The sequence below is a fragment of the Zophobas morio genome, unplaced genomic scaffold (assembly GCF_036711695.1).
Source record: "Zophobas morio isolate AGI-343-1 ecotype UQ-CSIRO unplaced genomic scaffold, CSIRO_AGI_Zmor_V1 ptg000044l, whole genome shotgun sequence".
NCBI classification, from domain to species: domain Eukaryota; kingdom Metazoa; phylum Arthropoda; class Insecta; order Coleoptera; family Tenebrionidae; genus Zophobas; species Zophobas morio.
In genome coordinates this window covers 7,821,426-7,846,480 of record NW_026972149.1, presented here as the reverse complement: position 1 = coordinate 7,846,480, position 25,055 = coordinate 7,821,426, and the positions used below count along the sequence as shown (strand labels likewise).

Genomic DNA, 25,055 nt, shown 5'->3' with positions numbered 1-25,055 from the left:
GACTGGCAAATTGGGAGTGTCGAGTCGACGTCTAATTCTAATCAAATCGCTGTATTTCATGCAGTTAATTCGAGTTAATTTGATTTTAAGGATAAGCGTTTAATAGACGTTTCCATTTTGGAACTGCCATAAGATTACCAAATGAGATAAGCTAAGGGTTTCCCTTTTATATTTGTGGTGTCATTATTGATAGCGTCATTAACTAATAGAGCGAATGCAGACAAAGGAACGGTTCTAGCCCAAACGGCAATGCTACTTCGATAGCGCAATCATAATCCCTACCATCTTGGTTTGTTTGACTTCGGTTACATCAAAGCAGCTATAATTAACCCTGTTTGTTTTTTTTTTAAATTCACGATACGAAATCTGAAATCAACAACTCAACGGTTTTTATTATCTAGAACGCGCCAAAGGGTGCAAATAACACTAATGTTCGGGACGATTCTGCGAAATGCGGTCAAGAAGGACCAGTAAAATCGTATGTTTAGTGCACGCTCGTTCCTAGTACGGTAGCTGAACAAGGAAATTAATTAATGACGTTATGCAAAGATTTTGGAATTGGAGCGGAAGCTTTGAAGGACCTTCCACAAAATTCGACGCCTGAAAGCAACACTTCAGAAGAACTTTCGTTGAAAACTGTAAATCTAGAGAAAATTGGTATGAAAACACGGAAAAGTTTTGGACTTTTGGTGATTATCTCAAATCATATATTGAATTTCAAAGTAAAATTTTCAGATGACGTCATCAGGTTTTCAAAATGGATAAACACATATATTGTTAATAGCGGCTTACCAAGTTACCTTAAAACGTTTTCAAGATTTCAAACAATCAGTTTTACAAGTCGAGAGAAACGGAGGACCCACTTTTTCATATTTTAGTAACTATGGAAAAAACATGAAACTAACTACATAGTTGTTAAATGAAATGTAACTAGCGTTCAGAAAACAAAAAGAACTCTGGTGACTTTTGGTACTTTAGAATGGCTACTATCAAGAAGCAAGTGTCGAGTAATTAGGTGTTCTGTAGGTATATGTATACGGCGATTGTATTCACTGAATGCAATCCAGTTTGTAGTTGGAAACGGAAACGGCCATCGAAGTCAAGTTAGCGCGTTGTGTATTACGTATTGTTACATATGTAGCTGCTGGGTGTAAAAACAATGTGGCAATATTTTCGTCCGACTTCTAAAATATAATTAGACTGTTCTTGTTTTTGATTCGTGCCAATCGTGTGCATACCGGCATGAATAAACCTGATCGTATTTGCGATGTTTCTCAAAGTAAATTTAAAGTAAAATGTGTCGTTAAAAGTGTCGATTGTTTTAAAAATGAGTGTGGGGGCAGTTGTAAAGTCGAGGATGTTTCCCGGGCGCACGTAGCGGTTTTTTAACAGCGATTACTTCGAGTGGAGGGAACTCCCCTATGAAACATTGTTAGGGTCCTTTATTGAGCCCCGAGTTGATAAAATTTGTTAATGAATAAGATCCTGGGAGCGAATCAATTAGAATGGTTGAAGACCGAGGTGAGAATCGGCGAGCGGGGTGGTTCCCCCTTGAGTTAGGTTGGTTAATCAAACAGGTGAAGTGGTGGTAGACAACTTGTTCAATTTCCCTGTTTGTATTCGGTAATTTAGCGTCGGGGCAAAACGGTGGCACGTTAGAAAGAGCTAGTGATGTTATTTCCGGCTTTTGCATGTCATGCTCGTGCAGGGATACACGCAAACATGTACATAGCATGGAATTTTAAATCTGGCGTATATAGATCTACGGTCATCAGGTGAAATGTACGTTGACTAAAATGCATGACCGGTCGACCTTCATCCATGGAATTCCATCCAATACGCGCTCTAATAAAAAGGTGCTTCCCATGGTGTAAAGGTAAATACCAACTCGAACTTGGCTAGATGGACGCCGAAATCGCCACGCGGACGGTCTCCTATCTACCAGACACCACAAGAGACGTGCAGAATCTTAAAATTCGCCCGAATCGGTCAACGTACCATCGCTATTTCACCCGATGAGACGCTTCCATAACTCATAAGACATGCCACGTTGTAAAATAAGCTTTTATGGGTTTCGGGTCGTTTACACGCACAGATGTATTGTGGAGATAGTTTTGATGGAAGCTTCCAACATTCCGACTGATATTTTGCATAATGCATATAGAATTCTTGCATGGCTACACCCGAAGGATCCACTCATTCACCTCGGATTCGCCCAATCGAACCGACTCACGCATTTCTTCTACTATTCGATGCTAACGGATCAGACGGCGGCCTTGCTTTTTTTTATCATAAATTAAATACTAACAAAGCATGAAACTAGACGACCCTGTAATTAAATACCACTGTAAATCGTACCAACTTATTTTCGTGGCCCATCTAGAATTTCTTCTTCCATATGATTCGCCGCGGTCCGGATCGGGTTACCAAACTCTTCCTGCGGTTTCCAAATCTCAGAACAGTATTGAATTCGCCGATAAGGTTGGTCGTTAATTTGTAACCGTAATCAAAACACAAACACTACACATGCAACTAAAACATCTCTGCCAAATCTTCGGACGCAAAAGAAGGGAAGCGCCAGGCCAAAAATTGCCCTGTTTGACTTCTGATACTAAATTTAATAGTCTTTGTAACGTAAAATTATCATCTACGCCTACAGATATGTACACAAACAAACACCAGCCTCACAGCGTGATTCAAACTTCATACACCCACGCATATTAAATATGAAAAGCAAAACACAGACAAAGATAGGAATCAAAATAAGAAACTATTAATTAAATTAAAATATTCTCCCGTACAAACCAAAACAAGAAAAATCTCTTCGCTTTTTTTTGACTGATGGTCACCTTTCATTTGACGCAACTTTGAATTTAACGAAAATAAAACTACAGCACAACCTCCCTTAAAGGACACCTCTACATAGCGGACACCTCTAATCGATGGACAATTTTTAAGAAACCAAAAGTGTGTAATGAAATAAAACCACTTAACAACGGACCATCTTAACAGCGGACGCTGACAGTAAATTTGAGACCATTTTAACAAATTTCATAGAAATTTACCTCTACACAACGGACAGATTTATTTGTTAGCAAAATTTTACCTTACCTGGTACTGTTAACGGATTAACTAATTTTGAGTACGTATCCTATTATGACATACCAATGGTTTTCTTGTTTTTTCATTTAATCCATTGTAGGGTTTAGCAGTTTTCCCAAAAATTAATTTTAAAATTGTATGTTAAATAAATCCTCTCAAATGATTGCGAGCAGCAGTGTACCAGTAATTCATTATTTGCTTAAATTCTTAAATCTGCAAAGTTTTTGGAATTCGATAAGCTTCTTATTGTTAGGTATGTTTCTCGCAAATATGTCAGGAAAGTCCTAATGAAAAAAATTGTGGCTATTTCAGTCAAGTGAGAAAGTAAATGTGGAAAATTTAATTGTTACAAAAACAACTATTTTAAACCTGTATAATATTTGTATCTAAAGGTGTATATGTAGGTATTCCTACATAAATAAGATTAAAAATGTATGTACTTTCTAAGTCACCACGCTGTCCGTTGTAGAGAGGTTGTGCTGTAGTATAAAAAATTGGTCTAAAGAGTTTAGACAGTACTTCCCTCGCTGTCGGAAACTTGACGACTGCATGGCTATTGTGTTTTTTTCTCATTACATTTTTGTAGTGGGAATTTAAAAAAAAATGCGATGACGTCAACATTTTTGCAAGGACACGTATATCAGTTGGGATAGATGTAGTGTAATACTAAGAATAAAATTATAGTACATATTCCCAAATTTTCGGGAAAATGAATTGGGTCGTTTTGAATATTGATTTTTTATAATCAATAAAATAACGAAACAATTTACTCACGTATACGGCAACTGAAAATCGTTTATGTATAAACATTCTTAATTTAAGATGACAGGCGTAACAGCATACGTGAGAGTCAAACAGAGAAACTGTAAACAAAACGACCATCGGTTTTATTGCTTCGACTTCCGCTTATTATATAAAACATTGGGTTTTATTTTAATTCTTGACGGTGAAATTCACAATTGGTTGATTATAAACATGTCTATTTCACATTCGCGGAACCAAGTGATCGCATAAAATAAATGCAGGTCTGTAATGTTAAAGTCGATGTAAATAAGCGTGCTACCCTTATGTTTCAACCGAGTTTTTCCTTTAACAAATTTTGTGTCTACCAAATTGGGTTGGTTGAGGTGTAATACTAATAATAAGTGTTGCCTTTAATTTAATCAATAAAATAAATTGACTTCATTAATTTTTTTGAACCACCTCTTAAGAAAATCTAAAAAATATGAATGGAATGATAAATCACAAGTACAAACTCATCATATTTTTTGCATTTTAGATAGGATTTATTCAGCAAAATTTAAGGGTGACGTCATCAATTTTTTTAGGAGGGATGAACAAATATATTTTGAACAAAAGTTTACCATGCTTATAATAACTTTAAAATATCTCCAAGATTTCAAAGCATTCGGTTTTGTAATTCCTGATTAAATCGATAAAATAAATTCACGCATTCATTAATTTTTTTGAGTCACCCTGCATATGCAAATCCAAAAATATGAATGGAATGATAAATCACGAGTACAGACTCATCATATTTTGTACATTTTAGATACGATTTATTCGGCAAACTTTTGAGCTGACGTCATCAGTTTTTTGTAGAAGATAACCAAATATATTTTGACTAAAAATTTATTATGCTCTTTATAACCTTAAAACATCTGCAAGATTTCAAAGCATTCGGTTTTGTAGTTCCTGATTAAATCAATAAAATAAATTTACGCATTCATTAATTTTTTTGAGTCACCCTGTATATGCAAATCGAAAAAATTTGAATGGAATGATAAATCACAAGAAGAGACTCACCATATTTTGTACATTTTAGATAGGATTTATTCAGCAAAATTTTGTGGTGACGTCATAAATTTTTTAGGGGGGACGACCAAATACATTTTGATCAAAAATTTACTATGCTTATGATAATTTTAAAATATCTTCAAGATTTCGAAGCATTCGGTTTTGTAGTTCCTGAGTAAATCAGTAAAATAAATTTACGCTTTAATTTATTTTCTTGAATCACCCTGTATATGCAAATCCAAAAAATATGAATGGAGTGATAGATCACAAGTACAGACTCATCATATTTTGTACATTTTAGATATGATTTATTCGGCAAATTTTCGAGCTGACGTCATCAAGTTTTTGGAGGGGATAAGCAAATATATTTTGACTAAACATTTATTATGCTCTTTATAACCTTAAAACATCTGCAAGATGTCAGAGCATCCCGTTTTGTAGTTCCTGATTAAATCAATAAAATATATTTACGCATTCATTAATTTTTTTGAGTCACCCTGTATATGCAAATCCAAAAAATATGAATGGAGTGATAGATCACAAGTACAGACTCATCATATTTTGTACATTTTAGATATGATTTATTCCACAAACTTTTGAGCTGACGTCATCAAGTTTTTGGAGGGGATAAGCAAATATTTTTTGACTAAAAATTTATGATGCTCTTTATAGCCTTAAAACATCTGCAACATTTCAAAGCATTCTGGTTAGCAGATTAAAAATAAATTTCAAAATGTTGTTTTATAATTTTGATTTTTTTTCCAAAAATCTGGACGTTTCGGGTGAAAAGTCGATTCAGAGTTGTAAACTACATGTGTAGGACTATGTTATTTTATACAATTGAAAACCCATTTACTATGTACAATTTTGAAGTGACGTCATCGCATTAGTGGTGGGGATGATTAGACAAATTTTGGTTAGCGTTTTACCATCTACATGATATTCTTAATATAAGTACAAAATTTCACAACAATCGGTCGAGTACTTTCGGAGATTATCTGTCTAATAAAAATCCGGGACAACAGACGGACAGACAGACGGAAATGGGAGACCTATTTCTTCGTCTTCTAGGGGTCATGAAAGATCGAGAAAACGTAAAAGTAGAGAGTCGGCCGACGGACTCGATTACAATACTTCCTTTGCTTACGCTCGGGAAGTAAAAAGAAAAAAGAGTGACCAAGAAAGCCAAATAAATAGAATCAAAAACATTGAAAAAAGGTGTAGATAAATATCAATATAGAGAAACAGTGGAGAGACACTGAAAGAGAGCATTGCTCAAAAAATAGTTAGTCTAGAGGAAGGAAAATAGGGGCGAAAAAAAGTGTCCAAGAGAAAGGAATTTAAGAAGACATGGAGATAGAAAACATCTAAAAATTAATTAGAAGCGAAAGGACTAACGTTGAGAAAATTATATGGCACGGGAAATAGCCTAATTATGCGATGACGCGTCTCCGCTCGTTCAGTCTGGTTCGGACTTTAGTCGAAAATTGGCAAGAAACGCTGTCGTATTGGGCGTCGCTTTCATCTTTGTATTAAGTGTGTTTTCTTTTCGGTGGGCAGCGTCGTCCCGCAACCGGATTCTTGAAAATCTTGGGTATAGAAGCAATGGGAAATGATTTAATGGGAGTCTAATTGAGGCGTGGCAACAATAGAAAATAAATTGTGTGGTCGTTAAATTTTCTTACTCATCGCATTTTGCCGGACCTCATTACCGAATTCTTCGAGTGTTCTTCATTATGGTGACTAAAATCAATTGTCATTCCGATTCCGAGAGTCCGGCGGGTTGACTTGATGCCCCGTCATACGTAGGATAGAATTTTTAAGAGGCGTTAATTGATTCATTGAGTAGGTATGAATTGTGGAGGGTTGGCGTCTGAATTAAAAATTAAATTCTGTGGAAGTTCATTACGAAATCGAATCGATATAATCCGTTCTAACAAAAACGGAATCTTGGCATTAAATATGCAAGAAATTTTAACGCAGGATAAAACTATTAGCCTGTATTACATAAATCCTGATTAGATAATAACAATTCTAATAGAAGGAGCGGGGTAACGTGGTGATACGGTAATACCCTTTATAATTAGGTTGCGGGAAGGGTGCGGATGATGCTTTCCATGATCGTCGAAAATTTAAATGAATATTATGCAAAAGTTGCGACTGAGAGCCGCGGTTTTAAATCGCGTCGAGCAATTAAAGTGGGATTGTTCTTTTTGCAAAATAAGATCCGAACGTGCTCAGGTAAATCAGTATTTTGGGTTAAGTGGCAATAATGCGGCTAAATTTACGTCAGGTATGTAACTGACGTGGAAAAATTTTCAAGCAGCCGTTGTGCTCGCCCATGGTTTATTTTAAGTTATTATTACGAACTTTTACGACTCCCTAAAGGAAAAATTATCTCTAAACAGTGGATCTAGACTGGATTTCAAACACCTATTTTTGTCATTTAGAGTTTTATTTATAATTTAACGCTCCCTCAACGTTTCAAATTAAAAATAAACAGACACTAACCGAACGCAATGCAGTTAATGGAATTGAAAATAGGAAGTTTTGTTATCCTGATCAAATCACGGTAATTAAAGGCAAATGCTGTTCGAAAATCATTTTCCATCTTTCATCATCGCGCTGAAAGCCAAAATTGAATAAAAACACGCTTCATTACGTTTCAACACGGGTATTGAAAGTTGTACATGTTTTTATAGTCCAGGATCACGTGTGAATGACAGCAACCAGAAACTAATGCAAATTATATTACAATGGGGAGGTTTTTGTTTCATCTATCATTATGTACCGAGACACGGTGCTAAAGACAGGACATTTTTCTCCCCGTTTGTGATAGATACGACAAAAATAGCTAATCCATCGGAAACAGTTTTCCTTTTTACTTCCCGAACGACAACCCACAAGCATTGGAAAAGGGTCGGTTTCACCAATCCTCAATTTCATATTTTCATGACGTTTTTACGGATCGTAGAGTACAAAAATACCAGTTTCCCGTTTCCGTCCGACGTCCGTAGGCCGTCTGTTGACGATTTTATTTGACAGATAATCTCCGTGATAAACGAACCGATTACTTTGAAATTTCAAACGAGTGAAGAATTTTGTCAATAAGGATTTATCAACGCTTAAACTACATTTATTTATTCCTCCACAAAACTGATGATGTAATTATTGTAATTTTAAACTAAACGATGTTTGTCGGTACTGAAAATTATTTGTTTATAGAAAAAAGTGTATAATGTGTATACAGTCATACATGACCGATTCCGTGTCGGCGTAAATAACTTAACGAATCTTTAATCCATCGGAAACGGTTTTCCTTTTTAATATGGATAACGCAATGTTTACAAATACATCTCGAGCAAGGATGAACTTGAGGATAAATAGAGCAGAAAATTAATGCACAAAATTTAAAGAAGTAGAGTTTCTACTTGAGGAAATATGCCGCCCGAGGGAAACATTCAATTTCATTTATAAACATTCACTATAACTAAGTATCGCCTTTTATTGTCATTTACTCACGAGCGCTTATTACAAAGTTAAACAAACACGCCGCCTCAATTTATTTTAAACGTATTAATCAGCTCCCCGAAAATGTAAAGAACGAAAAATTTATTGGCTTAATAAAATCTAATAACGTGATCACTCCTTGTCATAAAACGGAGACGTAACACTGTACTGTAACGTCAACTACTAAACTCACTCAATCTGAGACAGAGGCGGACTGGCACCGTGAAAATTTAATGGTTTCACTTTTTACCAAAGATATAATTAGATCGCTGCTGCGTGTATACGCCATGTGTTTCGGTGTAATCAAAGACAAAACAAATTCGAAATTACTCGTTTGTGCTCCATCTACGCATTTTATACGCGTCACGAATTACCGGCTTCCGCTAACGCTCAAAATGCGTTTTTCGTAACTTGTAGAAGCCAAGTTTAACGACAAGTTAATTTTAAAATAAAAGTGACATCGCATTTACAATGTTCAGTCGTTTTGGAACCACTGGAATTTTTACGTTAATTAAAAAACACAATTTTTTTTTAGGTAAATGCATAGTGACTGTAAAATTAACTTTTAAATGTCGTAGTAGGCATAATTGGAAATTGCTTTGTTCAAATGTCAACATTATTACGTCAAATGTCAATATTTTGCGAACCAAATTTGCCCCTATTTAGAACACAATTATTAAAAACGGAAACAATTAATTTGAAAATTAAAAATTCGCCGAAGGCAGAGTATGTTCCACTGTATATAACGTGATGAAACAAGGGAGGAACGCAAGATGTAATTCGTTCCGTGTTCCAGCGGTTTCTAAAATTTGAAACCGGGATATTTATATCGGCAAAAAATGTCACACCCTAGGGGGATTTTTTGCAAAAAATTACAATTTTGGGCTTTATTATCACACGAAATTAATTTTTTTGGTTCTTTTCTCTATTTTTAGTCCCCGGTGTAAGCTAAGGAAGTATTGGAAGAGTCCGTTTGACGAATTCTGTATGGAAAGGTAGGACCTCCGTTTCCGTTTGTTTTGTCTCCGGGTGATTTTATTAGACAAGCAATTTAAAGTAATAATTGTTATGAAATTTTAGATTTATTACGAGAAAGTGTGTAAATGCCTGTGTTTTAGTGTCATGCATCGTCAAGTTTTTCGGAAAAAAGCAAAATTGTGCTATACAATTTTACAATTAACGTTATAAACTACCAAACCGATTATTTTAATATTTTGCACTTGTATACAGTTTTATGACCAACGAACTGACTATTATATAATTTTGATTCTTTGGGGTAACATGGATGCCTACAAGGTGGATTCATAAACCACAAGTACAGCGGTATGTTGTTTTGTAAAATTTACACAGATTATCTCTGATAAAAGTCGACACAGAGAGACAGACGGAAACGGGAAACCAATTTTTCCTACTCTAGGAGTCATTACAATACTTCTTTATTTTGAATAAAAATGAAATTTAGTTTGAGTTATCTATTGTACACATTATAATAGTAGGGAAAGTAATATTTGTAAAGTCAGGGTCGGATTGATGGCACCGTTTTGACATTTTTAGTTAATTGTGATAAAAATGGAATGATTGCGATTTCGTCGACGAAGGTCTCGACGAATTAAGGCTGCAACATTGTATGTGGTAGTTTACGAAGCATATTTAAAATGAAATTGTGAAATAACCGTTAGCGCATGAAGGAGTCTCCTCTTATCATTTCCACTACAGGTGCCTAATGCGGCTCTGCCTCGCGCTAATTTTTACAATTTCCGCCCAATTAAATCTGGCGATAAAAAGCGGATTCTTTCCAAGGTTCAAGAAAAAGTCCGCTATGTAAATAACAGCAAGTCGAGTAGAACGTCGAAAATGGTAATGTGTTTTGAAAAACGGGCGCATATTTGGATACGTGACTTAAGTCAGTCGCGCTTGCGTGATTCACGTCATGTGGTCAGTTTTAAGTACATAGGGCGAAATCGGCTTCGGCACTGTTGGTGATATCGAGCCGAAATGCCGCAGAAATGAGTGTAAAGTAGAAACTTCCTTTCTTACCTGGCCTTGGTTCTCGAAGCCATGATCTCGGGCGACCTCGTCAGCTACCTGGGGCCCACCTTCGATGTGGACGGCCCATTGTTGGGTGTAGTGCGCTTCGGATATACTCACAACAATGACACAAACATATATACAACACACAAATAAATGCATTATCCGTCGGACACTTATAACTCGATCGTCGTGCTAATGTTCGTCGTTTTGCCACAACCACTTGTAAACTACCTCAAGAGTTTGTGTAAAATTGAAAGTAAGAAAATTCGTTGAAATCTGAAACAAAAAAGAAAATTATGCAAGTCGGTTTTTAGAGATAGGACATTCGGCGCAATATTAATTTAACGGTGGAGTTTAATTTAGCGAGCGCTTTCTACTCGTTACTAAATCTGGGCAAAAAGCGATTTTTGCTGAGCGGCAAGTAACACGAATCGGAACAGCTGACAGTTTTGTTGACATTTAGGTAGCCGGTGCGTTTTGATTCATTGATGAACGAAGAATGGGACTGTGCATGATGGTGCAGGGACAAATACCTGAAGTAACCAAGCGGATACCTGGAACCTATTATGTTTCCGAGACAGGTAGAAAGCAATTATTAGAGATTCTGGCTTTGACATTTATTTAAGTGTTGTAAATTTATGAATGCAACTATTTCCTCACTTTGTATCGGAGGTCGTAATTTACTGCAAGCACACTTCGCGAAGATCCAACCGATTGCAGAAGTGTATTTCCTGTTTATCGTACAAACGACAACAAACAGAATTAACGATGGCCCACACGAGATATTAATATCAAGAACAACGTAGTAAAGATAGTTTTGGAGTTAAGCCGAAGTGACTTAAGTCATAGCTGTCCGGATTTGTGTGACTTAATCGCAGTAAATAATGAAGAAAACGTGTTATGTAAGAAATATTCGTATATTTTGCGTAAGATGACAATTACATACTGGTTGATTATCACATAAGTCATGTTAAAATGTTACTGTAAAATCAGAAGCACTCGGTTAATCACATGTGCGATCCCATGTCACTAAACCGCGGCCACAAACTACCGCACCTCTATACCCACTGAGTCTGCTAAGAGTTACTGGCCTCACACTGCTTGTTTGCCGAACGAGGAACGACTAGCGCCAGCGCACGAAGAACCCACGAAAATAAGCTTTTACATGTTGATGATCGCAGTATTGGAATCCAGAAATGAAGTCCCGTTCGTTTAGGGATAACAAACCGATAAATAATTTTTAACTAAGCCGTAGGGCTCGACAGATATTTGCAATTAAACTTAAATAAGTAATCAGCAGCCGCGGATGCAAACTTCGCAAGATAAACACCAACATCAACTTTATCATTAATTTTAAGACGTGAAATTGTTAGTCATTCTCTGATTACGTTCACTTCATTTTTTAAAGACTCGACGAATTTATAAACATGAGATTGATAAGAAAACGAAATAACCCGTTTACTCCTCGAACTTCGCGGAACTTTCGATAATGGGATTTTTACTTGGTACATCTACTGACGTTGCTCTGCTTTCTTTGAAGACTGGGATTCGGTACATCACGGACGATTTACAATCGCCGAATTACTTCGCAAAATCTACACAACGCCGAATTAACCCGTGCACGGTATTCCGAATTTTTAATCAAAATTAACATCTCCTACGCGAACTTCCACTCCCACTGATAAGGACGGAAAAAATTTACGTTAATTACTGAGAATACTTCATTTAAACGATCAAGCAAAATTTGCGCCATTGAGATTTAATAAACTATCCGTCTCTCTCGCACCTTCTCTCTTTAGCATAATAAAGTAAGTAAGTAAGTAAGTAAGTAAGGTGCTCCAAATAAAACAAAGCGCCTTTAATGACTGTGTGTGACCAATATCAGCGCATGCTTGGGCGTATTTTTTCATAAAGTTTTCTTGTAAAAGAAATTTCTAATAATTATAGTATTAATTAACAGCTCTTTATTGTCCAGCAGAACCATTTGCACAAGTTGTTTTCAGCTTCATTAAAATTTAAACATTTTTCCAGACTCTCCAAGACGAATTTTGGGCATTTTTGGGATATATTAAATATTTAATTTTGAACACAAAAATTTCCAAATTTTTTTCCACCATTTTCGACTTTCTAAGATTAAAAAAAAGATTATCGAACAGAATATATCAAAAATTTAAATCTGGTCGATATTTACATCCCACATTTTTTTGTGAATCTTTAGGCCACCTTTAAAAAACCTCAATTTTTTAAATAAATTTTAAATACATCGCCCTTATGAACTTTTCGCTCATTTTTCGAGCATCCTCAAAAATTAGATTTTTATATAGATTTTGGCATCCAGGAGTTATTTTCGGTTTCATTTGTTCGAAAATTCAACCGCTTTTCTCTAATTGCCAAGAAATTTAAAAAAAATTATTTTAAGTCGAAATTTTCGAAAATCTTGTTGTGGCTGCATCAGGGCTGTTTTTTGAATTAGCTCGTCAATATTTAGGTATTCCCCGAATTTTTTTGTGGACTTTTAGGCAAGCTTTCCAAAAACTCAATTTTTTAGTGAAATTTTTAATCTTTTCCAAGTAGTTTCGAAAACAACTTAAAGAGATTATTTGTTGATTTCGACTTGCAAAGGTTATTTTCGGTTTCATTTCTTTGAAAATTTCAACCATTTTCTAGACCGCGAAGAATAAATATGGCAATTTTTGGGGTATTTTTAAAATTCCGTTCTGGAAACGAGAATTTCGAAAATTTTGGTACAGGTCTACCAACAGGCTACGTTTTCGAAATAACTCGCTGACATTTATATTTTAGAATTTTTCGTGAATTTTTGGACATCTTTGTCGAAAGCTCAATTTTTCAATAAAATTTTCGACCTTTTTCCGGGTATTTTTTTCGGACATTTCAACCATTTATCTAGAATAAAAGAAATTATGGCCAATGGGATTTTTATTTTAAAAATTTGATTTTGAAACCAAAAATTTCCAAAATCTTGGTCAAAGTCTATTAACAGCCTATGTTTTGCGAATTAGCTCGTTGATTCATATTTCATTTTTTTTTAGTGTATTTTGCAAATTTTTCAAAAAACTTGAATTTTCATTACCTCTCAATTTTGAAATTTTTATCTTTTTCCTTTTGAAAGTTATCGAAAATCATGTTTTTGTTGATTCCGACTTGCAGAAATACCAAAATGATTTATGGTCATTTTTGGATACTTTAAAAATTCTGAAAATTTCGAAAGTCTTACTGAGTAATATTTTTCGAATCAGCTATACCTATATCTCAGATTTTTTAATGGATGTTTCAGCAGTTTTTCCAAAAGCTCAATTTTTCAATGTTCCGAGCACATTTCAAAATTACCGAGATATTTTTCGCTGATTTCGAAGTGCAAAAATCATTTTCGTCATAATTCTAACCACTTTTCCCGTTTTGATTTTAAAAATTCCATTTTGAAACTGAGAATTGCGAAAATTTTGATCTGGTTCAATTTTCCATTAAAATTTTTGACCTTTTTCGAAGTACGGAGATTTACTGGTTGATTTCGACTTGCAGAAATCATTTTCGTCAAGATTTATTCGAAAATTCCAACCATTTTCCCAGAATCGCCAAGATAGAATGTAGCAATTTTTGGGATAGTTTAAAAAATTGATTCTGAAGCAGAAAATTTCCAAAATCTTGGTCTAAGTCCATTAACCGACTATGTTTTTCACTTGGCTCGTCGAGATTTATATCCCAGAATTTGTTGTGAACTTTTGGTATCTCTGCCAAAAGCTAAATTTTTTAATGACAGTTTCGACCATTTTACAAGCATTTTTAAAAATTATCAAAAGGCATTTTTTGTTAACTTTGACTGTTAACAGAAACCATTTTCGGCAAGGTTTCTTCGAAAATTCCAACCACTTTTCCAGAATCGCTAAGATGGGAATTTTTGGGATATTTAAAAATTTGATTTTGAAACCGAAAATTTCCATATCCTTGTCCTATGTCCATCACCAGGTTATGTTTTTTGAATTAGCTCGTCCAGATTTTTATCCCACAATTTTTTGTGTATTTTTTAGCAATTTTTTAAAAAGCCCATATTTTCAAAATTTCCCACTTTCGAAATTTTTTACTTTTTTTCAATCACTTGAAAAGTAGTGAAAAACATTTCTTTGTTAATTTCGGCTTACAAAAGTCATTTTCGGCGACATTTCTTCGAAAATTTCTAGCCACTGTCTTAGAATCACTATCCCAGAATATTTTGAGTATAGTTTGGCAAGTTTGCAAAAAACTCAAATTTTCAATAGCTTCTGAAATTTTACCTTTTTACTTATTGAGCGTAAGCTAAGGAAGTACAGTAATCGAGGCCATCGGCAGAATTGTCACTTTCATATTTTCTCGACGTGTCATGACCTCTAGAGTACGAAAAAAGTGGTCTTCCGTTTCCGTCTGTCTGTCTGTCGTCTGTATCCATTTTTATTAGACAAGTAATTTCAAAAACTACTGGACCGATTGTTGTCAAATTTTGTATGTATATTAGGAATATCAAGTAGATGGTTAAACGCTAACTAAAATTTGGCTAATCATCCCCACCACCAATGGGATGACGTCATTTCCAAAATTTGTAATAAAAAGTTTTCTTAAATTTTTTAAAATAAAATACTCCTACATTTGTGCTGTGTGAATCCGTGTCAAATTTTCATCCTAGGCATCCAAAATTTTTGGAAAAGATTCAAAACTGAATAACAATATTTTGCAATACAACTTTGAAACTGCAAAACCGATTGCTCTGAAATATTGTAAATAAGCAAAATTTATTTGTTTATCCCTTCCCAAAAATTAATGACGTCATCTCAAAATTTTTCCGAATAAATCCTATCCAAAATCTGCAAAATATGATGAGTCTATACTCGTGATTTATCATTGCATTAAAAGTTTTTAAATTTCTTAGACAGGGTGTCTCAAAAAAATTAATGAATGAGTCAATTTATCTTATTGATTAAATCAGGAACGGCTCACTCCGTTTTCCCGAAAATATGGGCGTGCAATACTGTTATCATTAGTATTACACTGCATCTATCCAAAGTGATATACATGTTTTTGCAAAAATGTTGATGACGTCATCATAAAATTTTGTTAAGGGAAAACTCATTTACAACTTACGCCCAGCACGCTTCTTTACATTTACTTTAACGTTACATATATAAGGGTTCTCATAAAAAAATAAAATTCGCATAATCAAATTTTATAATTTTTCGAAAAAGCTGGATTTGTAGTATTGTAAGTACTTTCGAAAATTATTCATTCTTAATTGATTGCGACTTGCAGAAGTTATTTTCGGATTCATTATTTCGGAGATTTCAACCATTTATCTAGAATAAAAGAAATTAAGGCCAATTTTAGAATATTTATTTGAAAAATTTGATTTTGAAAACATTTTGAAAATCTTGGTCAGGATCAGGTCAGGTCAGGCTGTTTTTCGAATTAGCTCGTTGAGATTTATATCCCATTTTTTTGGTATATTTTGGCAAGTTTACAAAAAAATTTAATTTTCAGTACCTCTCAATTTTGAAATTTTTATCCTTTCCACTTTTGAAAGTTACCGAAAAACATTATTTTGTTGGATTCGACTTGCAGAATTACCAAAATGCTTTATGGTCATTTTTGGATATTTTAAGAATTTTGAATATTTCGAAAATTTTGAAAATCTTAGTGTGAAATCATTAGCAAGCAATGTTTTTCGAATCAGCTAGTCGATACATATATCTCAGAATTTTTATGTATATTTAAGCAGTTTTGCCAAAAGTTCAAATTTTCGACAAAATTTCTCCAAAAATTTCAGCCACTTTTCCCACTTTGCTAAGATGAAATGTGGCATTTTTGGAATAATTTTAAAAATGTTATTTTCAAATTGACAATTTTGAAAATTTTGGTCTGGTTCTATGAACAGAATATGTTTTTCTAATCAGCTCGTCGATATGTATATCCCAGCTTTTTTGTAGATTTTTGGGCGTTTGTCAAAAGCTTAGAATTTTTGAGCTTTTTGCGACTACTTGCGAAAATTACGCAGAGATTAATTTGTTGATTTCGACTTACAGAAATCCTTTTCGGCAAGATTTCTTCAAAAATTCCAACTACTTTTCCAAAATCGCTAAGATGGTGGTCTTTGGTAATTTTTTGGATATTCAAAAATTTCATTTTGAAATCGAAAATTTCCGTATCATTGACCTTATGTTAAGTTAGGTTATGTTTTTCGAATTACCTCGTCCAGATTTTTATTTTACAATTTTTTGTGTATTTTGTAGCAATTTTTCAAAAAGCCCATATTTTCAAAATTTTCCACTTTCGAAAAGTTTGACCTTTTTCCGAACACTTTTAAAAGGTAGTGAAAAACATTTTTTTGTTAATTTAGACTTGCAAAATTACGAAAATTTCGAAAAGCTTGGTGTGGTTTGGCAGGCAGTTTTTCGATTTAGCTGATCCAGATTTATATCTCGGAGTTTTTTGTGTATTGTTTAGCAAATTTGCAAAAACTCAAATTTTCAATAACTCCCCCTTCTGTAATTTTGAAAATTGCCCAGACATTTTTTTGTTGATTTTAGTCATTTTCGGCAATATGTCTTTCAAAATTCCAACCACTTTTCCAGAATTACTAGAATAAATTATGGCCATTTTGGAATATTTTAAAATTTTGAAAATTTCAACAGGCAATATTTTTCAAATCAGGTCGTCGACAACTATAACCTAGATTTATCTGAGTATTTTCTTGACAACTTTGCAAAAACCTCTCTTATAAAATGTTCGATCTTTTTCCGACTACTTTTAAAAACTACCTAAAAATATTTTTTCTGGGAGATTTTAAAAAACACAAAAATTTCGAAAATCTTGGGCTGGGACCATCAACAGGCATAATTTTTGGAATCAGCCTCGATAACTATATATAATTTTCTGTGGATTTTTAGGCAACTTTGACAAAAGGTCAAATTTTCAAAAGACTTTTTGGAAATTTTTGATCATTTTCAAATCACTTTCGAAAATTACTAAAAAACACTTTCCGCAATGTTTCTTCGAAAATTGTAACCACTTTTCCATTATTATCAAAATGAGTTATAGCAATTTTTGGAATATTTTGAAAATTCCGAAAATTTCTAAAACCTTAGTCCACGACCATCAACAGGCAATATTTTTCGAATTAGCTCTTCGATATTTATATCTCAAAATAGAGAAGAAGCTGAATTTTTAAATAAATTTTGAAATCTTTTACTTTTTTCCGAGTACTTTTGAAAAATAATGAGAAACATTTTTTTGTTGTTTTAGACTTGCAAGCCATTTTCGGCAACGTTTCTTCGCAAATTCCAACCACCTTTCCATAATCACCAATTAAAAAAAATGGTTGAAAGTTATTTCGACAGAACTTCCCTCGCTTCTGGTTTCACCTTCTTTAATAAATTGACTGATTCATAAATTTTGTTTGGTCACCCTGTATAAGCAAATCTAAAAAATATGAATGCAACGATAAGTTACAAGTATAGTCTAATCATATTTTGCACATTTTCGAAAGAATTTATTCGGAAAAATTTTGATATAACGTAATCAAATTTTTAGGGTTGATAAATGGCGGAATGGGACTATTTGGCGCGGCCGACTTGGCGCGGCCAATTTGGCGCGGCCGACTTGGCGCGAGCCATTTTGGCGCAAAGCCAACTTGGCGCAGGGACACTTTGGCGCAAGCCATCTTGGCGCGAGCCATCTTGGCGCGAGTACGTCGGTATATATTATAAAATATATTTATTGTTCGTACTTTGGTTGGCACCCTGTTATTTATGCTAAGTGTAGGCAACCAAATACACATTTTCATTCGCACAAATTCCAATAACTAAATGATCCACGGAGCAAGAAGTTCCACGTTTAGGAGTATGTTTATAATGGGGTGCAGGGCGCGAAGCGCCCGTGTGTCCATTAAAAAGTCGACATTACCCCTCACCGCGTTGGAGACTATAAAAATTGGGTTATGCTAACAACGGGTGCAATTTTCGCATATTTATATCCATTTTTCTTGGTGCAAGTTCATTCGCGCCAAGATGGCTCGCGCCAAGATGGCTTGCGCCAAAGTGTCCCTGCGCCAAAGTGTCCCTGCGCCAAAATGTCTCGCGCCAAGTCGGCCGCGCCAAGTTGGCCGCGCCAAGTCGGCCGCGCCGAATTGTCCTAGACCGGATAAATGGATACATCTTGATTAAAACTGCTTACAATAACTTCACAACGTCAAGATTTCAAAATATATATTCAGGTTTGCAATTCTTGAATTAATCAATAACATAAATTGACTCAGTCATTATTTTTTTCAGACACCCCGTATAAATAAATCTAAACAATATTAATGCAGTGTTAGATCAAAAGTATTCACTCACCATACTTTGTACATTTAAGATAGGATTTTTTCAGCAAAATTTTGGGGCGGCATCATCGAATTTTCAGGGGGGATGAGCAAATACATTTTGATCCAAAATTTACCATACCATCTCTAAGATTTTAAAGCATTCGGTTTTGTAGTTTCTGTTTAAATCAGTAAAATAAATTCACGCATTCATTAATTTTTTTGAGTCACCCTGTATATGCAAATCAAAAAAATATGAATGGAGTGATAAATTACAAGTACAGACTCATCATATTTTCTACATTTTAGATAGGATTTTTCCGGCAAACTTTTGAGTTGACATCATCAATTTTTTGGAGGAAATAAGTAAATATATTTTGATTAAAAATATATCATTCTCATTTATAACTGTAAACCATGTGCAAGATTTCAAAGCATTCGGTTTTGCAGATTCCAAATTAAATTGCAAAATGTTGTTTCAAAATTTTGATTTTTTTTCCAAAAATCTGTACGTTTCGGGTAAAAATTCGATTCGGAGTCATAAACTACATGTGTAGGACTATGTTATTTTATACATTTTAAAGCCCATTTCCTATGTACAATTTTGGAGTGACTTCATCACATTAGTGGTGGGGATGATTAGACAAATTTAGTTAGGGTTTTATCTGTCTAATAAAAATCTGGGACGGCAGACAGATGGACAGACGGGCAGACAGACGGAAACGGGAGATCTATTTCTTCGTCTTCTAGGGGTCAGAAAGGTCGAGAAAATATAAAAGTAGAGAGTCGACCGACGGACTCGATTACAATACTTCCTTTGCTTACGTTCGGGAAGTAAAAATTCGAATATTTCAAAAATCTTGAACTAGGACTATCAACAATCAATATTTTTCAAATTGGCTCGTCGATATCAACATCCCTGATTTTTTTGCAGACTTTTCGTACATTTTTTCAAAAGCTCAAATTTTTAAAACTCATCCTCATTTTTGAAAACTCGTCTGTATTCAACCAACTTTGAAAATTACGTAAAAAATTTTAATCGATTTCGACTTGCAGCAGTCATTTTTGGCAACATATCTTAGATAAATCTATACGGAAAGATAAGAAAAACCCACTTGTTCGTAATACCTTCCTTTACCAATTATTAATTTTTCGGTGAAGCTTAAATTACTCACGAACATTTTAATGTGAAATCAGTTTCCAAGAGAACGTGAATAAATAAAAAAATCTTAGTATTTTATCGCCACTAAATCAGTGTTTTCCTAACATTTTTAAAGCACTCCATTACGTAGTTCCTTAGATAAATCGTAAATTTTGATTATGCTAAGTTTATTTTTTTAGGATAACCCGTTTGTATTAAAATAAAATAAGGGTGGTTTATTCAACCTCAGGCGCAGCAAGTTTTATACGACATGCGTAAAGAGTGACAAGGTCAAGTCCTAAAATTAAAATTGGCTTATTTTTAGATTTTTCTCAAAAGAAAAGAGCAGACTTATTTAAGGTAGTTGCTTTTCACTGAAACGCCCTGTATAAATTGTTTCAATTCGGTCAAGAATTTGCTTTATTCATACGTTTTTGTATTTAAATTTTGTAACAGAAAAATTTTAGTGCGACATTTTCGTATTCTACACGTTGTGAAACGTGAAGAGGGTGAGTTGTCAGTCATCTTTATTTGCCGTAAAGATCAAAATACCCAGATTTATGTATATAAAAAAGTTACAAAACGAATTCTTCACATTACATAATACCCACAAAATGAGCGCAACATCATTAAAATCCAACAATGTATGCCAACTTTTTACGTTGATTATCGGATCTGTTACAAAAATATGAGCTTACTTGGAACTTCCGTCGATATCGAATTAAATTTGCTTGTTAAATTTGTAATTAGAACAATAATAGAAAACATTTGAATTATTAATGTTTAAAGTTAAATGTCATCACGTTCGGTTAGAATACGACACAAATGTTATTTTCGCCGTCTAAACTAAAACTCATTGTTGAAGTAAGTCAGCTTTAATTAATAAAAGTTAAGATTGTGAGTCTTCTGGTGAAAAGTCACGTCACTGTATTATTGCGTTTTACAAAACTATTTATATAATTATCATGCTGAACATGAAAATTGCATGACATGTAATAACAAATTATAAATAACACGGCATTATAATCCACATGTAATTTTCGTTCAGAGATTTTCTTGCATGTAACTTAATATTACTGAACATATTGGACGGAGCTCGCTGCGCTCGCCGCAACATATATAATTTTTTCTTGTCTTCAGACGATTAACTTTTCACATAAAATCAATGATCTAAATAAAATCTTGAACTTTACTAGTCGGAAACTGGCAACTTTTGTTTGTTTTGAATATCACATTACACACATATAAATTACTAATTAACACCAAACAAACGACAATCGTTTTTGCGACAGTTTTAAAAACAGAACGATCTTGCTTTATTTATGGTTACGTATAACGTATTTCAAAGTTTCACGCATTAGCAGAGACGCGAGCTATATTTTGCTAAAGTGGATAAAAAATATGAAATAACTATCCCGACAGCGAAAACACGACGCGAATTAATTGCTCTGTGCCAACACAAATTTATTATTTTTTACTTCATTCGACTAGGGCCACAAGCTGATTTAATAATCCACCATATATTAAAAACTAATTCGAAAAGCTTGACATGTGTGGTTCATTATTAAATTACTCATGTAAGGCTTAGAAGATCATGTTTCGTCGTTATGGGTTAAGACGCAGTTACACTGGCGGCCCGATCGGGCAAATAATGAACACGAGAATCTTGTCAAAGTTTCGATAATAATCAGAGGAGATATAAAAAAATTACTATTATTCACGCATTGATAAAAATAATAACCTAGATTTTGTTTCGTAGGCAGTGGTTCATCTTATTTGATGGACTAATCGAAACCAATACTGCGCTTATTAGTGAAGACAATGACATTTGATAAAGCCGAATTTAATGACACGTTAAATCGCGTGTTAGAACGTCATCAAAACTGTTATAAAATTAGCCACTGTCGCCCGCAGAACCTTTATATTCAAATGAATTGCTTAATTGTAAAGATGGAAATTTATAGCTATATCGAAATTGAGAAATTTTGAAGGCATTGTTTGTGTTGTGGCAAATCGCTATCTCGAATAATAAAATCTAAGATAATAATTAATCAGTGTATAGCAGCACAATTGTGAAAACCGAAAATGATAAGCGCATGGATTAAGATGTGACTACACAGTTTGTTGTTTGGTAGATCTACCTCTAAAGTGTCACTTTACAACGACGATGTTGTTAAACTGTGAAAAAGTTAGGTTAAGAATTGGTAGAACGTGGATGCTGTTGTAGACGACAAGATAACGAATTTAGTAATTATGTAAAATATAAAATAACAAACAGTTTTTATTTCTTGCTCACAAAGAGCCTACAAAAACTGGTAACCACCTTTGCAAATAAAACTCTACATGCGTAACAATTAATTTAAGACTCCTTTGTTTGTCGAGCACAATAAGACCCTACAAATTATATTAGTAAAACATTTTATGCTGTAGATTCAATTAAATAGGATACTAAAACAGAAACCCGCCTTATTAATAAAATAAAGCTCTATTTATATATTAAAAAGGTCGTTAATACCTCCACGTTAACGACACTGTTCCAATACGCCGAAAAATTAAAAAAAAACTCCGAAAGAGGATTAAACAAACTTTGAAAGAACGTGCCCATTAGAAATAAGACGACTTTCTTTTTTGTGTAGAAGCACATCTTTCATAAATAATTAATAAGGACTTTAAAGGTTACGTATCGATTCGCGTAGGATCAAATACGGGTCGTTCCGGAACTATGCAGTAAAAACAAATGGCAATATTAACGCCATCATTACCAAGTTTAACGTTACTTACGCACGTACAGTAATGTACACAATCACATTGACGGTGAAATAATAACGGAGCGCAAACTAATTTCAACTGCGAAAGATAAACACGGGGACTGTTGGGGTATGTATAGATTGTCTTTATTCAGACGGAATACTTTTCTATTACAAAGAAACCTGATTAAAGTGCGATTTTACACAAAACCTGTTGTAAGCACAAAGCAAAGTGTAGTTAAACTTGACATACGACAGGCGTTATTGCCCCCAACAGAATTAATAATTCTTTTCGTTAAATCAAATTTTTATTTCCTGATGATTCGTAACGTCTAGAATATGAAAAAGTAGGTCTCCCGTTTCCGCCTAACAATTTCATGACGTCATTATTCTGCATGGTCCGTGGAAACAGTTCTGAATCTCACTACTCTTTTTGTAGTTCGTTTTGATGTCCACAGTATCCATGGAAACTAGAAAAGTAACAACACTGTACACGTGCTGCGCCACAAAAATAAATCAAGGTTATAAATCTTGAAGAAGATAAACACAGATTAAAATATTGTATTTTGTGCTAGAAACACGTATTTTATAAGTGGAGAAACATTTCGCCGAATATTTTTTAATTCAGCTTTAAACGGGAAAAGTAAAGAGAAATTCCGATATCCATTGTGTGCTTCCGCGTTCTGTACTGATTTTACCCTTATTATGATTTACGTCTGTGAAACCAGTAAACGGGTAATAAAAACTCCACATAATTTACATGCAGCTATTCTAAATAGTTATTAGTACCCATTAGTTAACTTGCCTAAATTGCTAGAAGCTATTAATTTAAATTATACTACACGTAAATATATACAACACTTACCTGAGTTTGAATGTAGCATGGAATCGATAAATAACTACATTGTTTTATCAGTGAACTAAAATATGCTTTGCATGAAAACAAGTTTTTTTTTAATAAACACGATGCACTGGGACATAAATATCCTATTTATGCATGAAACTAGTGATTAAAATATTTACACACGCACCTGTCACTTGTTTAATCAAAGCCAATGGCGTATCAGAGCGTCTGGGCACACCGAAATATTTTTAGTTTGTTTGATGACAATTATTATAATAGCAGTATTATGTTGGTTAAATTTAACGTTGAACTCGTTTTAGGCGTAATTAAAAATTCTTTTTTGCAAATAACACACACACACACACACTTCAAAATGATCACAATATAAAAATTATAACCTTACCTTCCACCATTTAAACTTGTTGACCTACACTAGGGCTACTTTGAACCTATACGTGCACACCGGAAGATCGTTGCACTACGTTTGTTCTCGATAAGATTATGTATATTGGTTTTAAAATGTATGGACTATATAGTTTTTAAAATATGCATGTGTGTAACCGATAAGAGGAGGGTAATATTGTACTTTATTTATGTGTTTTAGATATCTTTATTTTTTCCCGAATTATAACTCATAAGAAAATACATCGGAAATTTCAGAAAGATATACAAAACAAGCCCTACAGCTACAGTCATGGACGTTTCCAAAATAATTCGTCACAACCAAAACTTTGTTAGAAACAACCGTGTGTATTTCATATAAAAAATAAATATCTAAATACAGAATCAGATAGGTAACGAATGAACACGATTTTAGACAAAGCTGTACTTCAGTTGTCCTTATCGGATCATAGTTTTATTTAAGTATTATAGCGTAACAACCATCAAACTTGGTCAACAATACCGTGATGACAAATAGTATTAGTACTTTTCCATTTGTTTTGTTGCTTATCAAAAAGAAAATAAATTTCACCGCAAAAAATGAAAACTCGATAAGTTTGTTTTATACAACATTTTACTTAGGCAATAGCCTGAATATTATTGCGTATTGTAGAAGTGTCAGTCAACCATTTTGTAACTAACAGTAAACGGAATTAAAAAAGCATTCAGATAAGAAAGAACGCAACTATGGGCAAAAAAAGAACAGATTTGATTTTTTGTAGAACACACATTTCGTTATTTGCACAACTATTGTTCCAGGCGTAACACTGTATTTCTGTTTGTTTTGAAATGACGTCATCAAGTTTTTGGTGGGGCGGACCAGACAAATTTGTGAGCGTCTACTATTTACACAATATTCTTAAAACAAGTCTAAAACACCACAACAATCGGCCCATTAGTTTCAGACGTTAGTTGTCTAATAAAATCGTCTGTAGACGATAAACGGACGACGGATGACAGACACACGGAAAGTTTACGCTTGGAAAGTAAAAGTCGCACTAACAAAGATAATAAAACGCAGAAAAACGTAGCAAATTAAAATTATGAGCAACATTTCAACAAATACATACATGTATGCTTAAAAAATTGCTTCATATATAA

At 33.9% G+C, this 25,055-nt stretch overlaps 1 protein-coding gene across 4 annotated transcripts in view; it reads right to left on the bottom strand.

Annotated features, from left to right (window-relative positions):
- LOC135141794 (furin-like protease 1) overlaps positions 1–24,929 on the bottom strand; it is a 109,934-nt gene extending 85,005 nt beyond the window's left edge. Inside the window, exons 1-2 of one of the 4 annotated variants that reach the window (XM_064073241.1) lie at positions 23,917–24,929; positions 10,447–10,716 (exon numbers count right to left, since the gene is read on the bottom strand). In XM_064073241.1, coding sequence (XP_063929311.1) covers positions 10,447–10,599 — 153 coding nt within the window. In that variant the 5' untranslated portion in view covers positions 10,600–10,716; positions 23,917–24,929. Of the gene's footprint in view, positions 1–10,446; positions 10,717–11,386; positions 11,679–23,916 lie in introns of those variants that run through there. The other 3 variants (XM_064073240.1, XM_064073243.1, XM_064073244.1) reach the window with 3 other exon arrangements.
- Positions 24,930–25,055: the final 126 nt, after the last annotated feature.